The 5,000-nt window shown below is 44.1% G+C and overlaps 1 protein-coding gene across 1 annotated transcript in view; it reads left to right on the top strand.

The window, feature by feature from the left end:
* The window catches only part of LOC134439570 (dedicator of cytokinesis protein 2), a 338,998-nt gene that overhangs the window by 304,316 nt on the left and 29,682 nt on the right, over window positions 1-5,000 (top strand). Inside the window, exon 38 of the mRNA XM_063189473.1 lies at window positions 2,402-2,491. Coding sequence (XP_063045543.1) covers window positions 2,402-2,491 — 90 coding nt within the window. The remainder of the gene's footprint in view (window positions 1-2,401; window positions 2,492-5,000) is intronic.

The following is a 5,000-nucleotide window of genomic DNA, read 5'->3' as shown; positions in this document are numbered from 1 at the left end:
ATTCAAATAATTCAAGGCAACGGCTTTTGTTTCGTTAGAGACTAGCACAGAACCACTACATAACAAGCAAAGATGGATAACGTGAATGAATTAAAATGAATAACATTTACCTTTACTATACTTTCTGTGTTTATTGTTCACTTCCTGGAACTATTTTGGAACTATATCAATGGCGATCTGTGTCAAAGGCTCCATGAGCCGCCATCTTTGTGTTAAAATGGAACAGGGAAGTCAATAGGATTAGACCAACTTTCATGGCTCCGGTTGCTACTATGCATCTGCATTGAAATTATGTTGTCTTCACTCATTATAAACAGTTATTAGCATGAAATATCATTGAAATTGCCGTCAAATAATCACCTTATTAACGATCTGTAAAGTAAAGTGCAACCGAAGTCCCTTAACTCATTAAACATCGACTACTTTGACAAGATCAATGTCAGATGGGGGTTTTGGTCAAGGTCAAGGTCAAACTTTCCATTTGCTTGCGGCCCCTTAAATTCATTAACATATTATTAACAGAGCTTAATGAGTTAGTGATTAATTCATTAAGCACCAAGGTCCACTGAGGTCCTGCCTGGCTACCGCCAAGGAATGGGAATTACTAGCAGAGTAGACGCATTTCCTTTTATATTTTATCTTAGTTTTAGGAGTGCAGTAGCTACAAAAATGCCCTCAGACGTCCTTTATAACACAGTAGAGACACTTTATTTTATTTTACTATAACATTTTATTATTACATTATTTATTGTTACAATGTATTTTATTTTAGGAGTGTAGTAGCTGCTCAAAAATGCCCTCAAACGTCCTTCATCCTGCCCAGTCAAGTATGTTTTAGGTATAAAAGGGAAGGATTTTTTTCACATATCTTATAAACCCTTCAGCGCGGTTGAAGGACCAAGGCAATGGGAGGATAATGTGTGAAAAGTGCAGGCAAGTATGTGTTATACATGGCAAAGCTTTTTACTTTCTCGAACACGTTTTACCATCCCCTGTGAAGCATGTCATACACGATCCTCATCTCTGACATGAAGTGCATACGGTACATCACTGTCTGTGTCAGTATTTGCACCGCAATATTGAGATTCAAACATCATCCCAAGAAGGTAACTTCAAAAGGAATTTTGTAACACCTCGGCCAATTTCATTTGATCGCACATCACTGATTCATCGTCCTTGATTCCTGATGGTATCTACCGCAAAGTATAAAAAAATGTGGTGTTAATTCAACATTTTCCGGGTATATTTAACGTCTTCTAGATTGTATGTGGTCCAAGAGTACTCTCTAAGTGTTGAATTAACACTGCAATTATTAATGTGTGGCGCTTTAATCTCTTTCTACCATCGCTACCAAACCCCCTCAAAGGAGGCATTTCTTATTATGACTTCTCGTTTTAATGCCGTCTCAGTTTGCTCGTGGCTCTTTCTTCCCTTAAACCCCATAATCTTTACCAATGTAATGTGTGGGTGTGTACATGTGATCTTATATGCTGTCTGTCTGTCTTCTGCTCCTGTGTTGGTGTATAGATTATTTCTGCTCTTTCTCTTTCTTCTTTTCAGTGTGCGTGTGCGTGTGCGTGTACGTGTGCATTTGTGTCTGTGTGTGTGTCTGTGTCTGTGTCTGTGTCTGTATGTGTGTGCGCGCGCCCGTGTGTGTGTGTGTGTGTGATCACATGCTGTGTGTGTGATCATGTTTTCTAATCTATCTTTTCTTTGCCTGTGCTGTCTGTAATGAAGTAGGCCTGTGTTCTCTCTGCTTCTGCGCTCCCCAGTTATGTTAAGAGGCCACCATGCTGTGGAATAGAAGGAGAGGGCTCAGCTGCATGTTTCTCATCATGTACAATTATATCTGCTCTGTTTGATCTTCTGTGTGTGTGTGTGTGTGTGTGTGTGTGTGTGTGTGTGTGTGTGTGTGTGTGTGTGTGTGTGTGTGTGTGTGTGTGTGTGTGTGTGTGTGTGTGTGTGTGTGTGTGTGTGTGTGTGTGTGTGTGTGTGTGTGTGTGTGTGTGTGTGCGCGCGCGTGTGCAAGAAGTTGGCTGAGAAGTATAAGCATGTACCCAATCATGTTCATTATCTGCTCTGTATCCTCTTCGGTGGTGTGCGTACGTGCGTGTGTGTATCAGTACATGTGTGTGTGTGAGTGCGTACATGTGTGTGTGTTTAGATGTGGGAGGAGGCTATCATGCTGTGTAAGGAGTTGGCTGAGCAGTGTACAGTACTGTTTATGATCATCATGTATATTACATGTGCCCTGATTGCTCATCTGTGTGTGTGCGTGTGTTTGTGCCTGCGTCCATGTGCGTGCGTGCGTGCGTGCGTGCGTGCGTGCGTGCGTGCGTGCGTGTGTGTGTATGTGCGTGCGTGTGTGTGTATGTATGCGTGTGTGTGTGTGTGTGTGTAGATGTGGGAGGAGGCCATCATGCTGTGTAAGGAGTTGGCTGAGCAGTACGAGATGGAGGTCTTCGACTACGAGCTCCTCAGCCAGACACTGGTAAAGACACACACACACACACACACACACACACACACACACACACACACACACACACACACACACACACACACACACACACACACACACACACACACACACACACACACACACACACACACATACAAAGTGCTTGTACATGCATATGCTTGCGTACCTACCACATGTACAAACACACACATTTGGAAGCGCTTGTACACATACATGCTTGCATACCCACCACATGTACACACACACACACACACACACACACACACACGCGCACACACACACACACACACACACACACACACACACACACACACACACACACACACAAACACACAAAAGCTTGTATTCATATAAGTCTAGACACTGGCCTGTCTAAGGCGGAATCCACCAGTCATGCATTACAAATAGGAGGGGGGAGAGTAATGAGACTTCATCATGATCATTAGTCTCTCTCTCTCTCTCTCTCTCTCTCTCTCTCTCTCTCTCTCTCTCTCTCTCTCTCTCTCTCTCTCTCTCTCTCTCTCTCTCTCTCTCTCTCTCTCTCCTCTCTCTCTCTCTCTCTCTGTCTCTCTCTCTCCTCTTCTCTCTCTCTCTGTCCCTATCTCTCCTGCCTCTCTCTCTCTCTCTGTCTCTGTCTCTCTCTCTCTCTCTCTCTCTCTCTCTCTCTCTCTCTCTCTCTCTCTCTCTCTCTCTCTCTCTCTCTCTCTCTCTCTCTCTCTCTCTCTCTCTCTCAGCTGGGACAGGGTGGGGTTGGTGGTGGTGGCTGCATGTTAAGGAAGATCCGCTCACATTTATCAAAGAATAATTACCCACCAGACAGTTTGTCACCGTCTGTCAGGTGGCAGGTTAAGTTCGCCTGATTACGCTTTTCAGTATCTGGTCACGGTACTGTGGCGCCCGCAAATTACCCCCACAATAGTGTTCTTATAACACACACACACACACACACACACACACACACACACACACACACACACACACACACACACACACACACACACACACACACACACACACACACACACACACACACTGGTGTTCAGCCTCCAATCTTCCAGACACAAGAAATTGGGCAGAAGGAGAGGTTGTTTTTTCTATCTTCACTCTCTCTCTCTCTTCTGTTAGAGAGTACACCCCCTTCACACACACATATATAATCACCAACACACTTACACACACACACACACACACACACACACACACACACACACACACACACACACACACACACACACACACACACATATACACACACACTACACACACACACACACACACACACACACACACACACACACACACACACACACACACACACACACACACACACACTACACACACACACTTAAGAAGTTGCTGAGTCATGACCTTCAGGAGACTCTCTGCGACTGTGCCAAACTCAATCTCCCACCTCCTCCATCTTCAGCGCCCCTCCCTAACGATTCCTGTCAGGAAAAAATGAGACTTAAAATGGTGGTTCGGGGAGAGCGAGGGAAAGAACATGTGGTGTAACAAGTATAGGCCAGAGGTTTGCTATACACTCTTTTAAGAAATAATGGGGTGACGGTACCGGGGTCTCCTCAGAGAGATGTCGTTGAAGAATCCCATCGGAGTGCTTCAAAGAACTGAGTAGGTCACAGTCTAGTGCTTCTAGTAGTAGTAGTAGTCATTAGGATCTGAGGCACCAAAGAAACATTTGTAATTTGAAGAACCTCTCATGTGATGTAATGGTTCAACCGTTTTTCATGTCCTCCATGAAACCGTATGGATTCTTCAGAGAAAGGTGAGGGAGGAACCTGTTTTAGAGCTTTAAGGAGCTGCACAGTCAACCAATAGAAGATAGCAGCACAGTTTACTGTAGGTCTGAAGAATCATTTCCAATTTGAAGTATTCACATGACGGAATTGTTTTTTCTTTTTTTTCTGTTCTTGACCATGAAAGCATACTGGTTCTTCTGAGAGAGGTCATGTAAGAATTGTGTTTCAGTGTTTGAAAGAGCAGTATGTCAGTAGAATAGCCCATAGGTCCTGAAGAATCATTTCCAATTACCAGCATGTAATGGTTGAACAGTTTTCATTCGGCAGTTTTCAATGTCCATGTCACTGAAACTATACTGATTCCTTTCACAGAGGTCATGGACGTAGAATCAAACAGCTATTGACTCTTCACAGTGAAGTCATCGAAGACTCCTTTTTGCAGTGCTTTAACAGGATGCCCCAGAGCCCTTCCTCAAATTGAGGGGGGCTTTCTCATGACGTGTAGAAAAAATGGTTCAACAGTTTGCACTCTGCAGTTTTCAGTATTCCCTGTCCATGTCCATGAAACTTTATTGATCCTTCTGCAGTCAGAGGTCATAGAAGAAGCTGCTGTTTAATGTTTCAAAGAACTGCTGAGTGGACAGCATGGGCCCATTATGACCTCAGGCTCGATACGTTCACCTGTGGCCCAGGCTTCACGATAGAAATTTCACCGTTCCTCACCATTCCTTCACCATTTCACCAGACGGCTCTAGCTATTC

The sequence above is a fragment of the Engraulis encrasicolus genome, chromosome 23, assembly GCF_034702125.1.
Source record: "Engraulis encrasicolus isolate BLACKSEA-1 chromosome 23, IST_EnEncr_1.0, whole genome shotgun sequence".
Lineage (NCBI taxonomy): Eukaryota > Metazoa > Chordata > Actinopteri > Clupeiformes > Engraulidae > Engraulis > Engraulis encrasicolus.
This window is presented reverse-complemented; position numbering and strand designations above follow the sequence as displayed.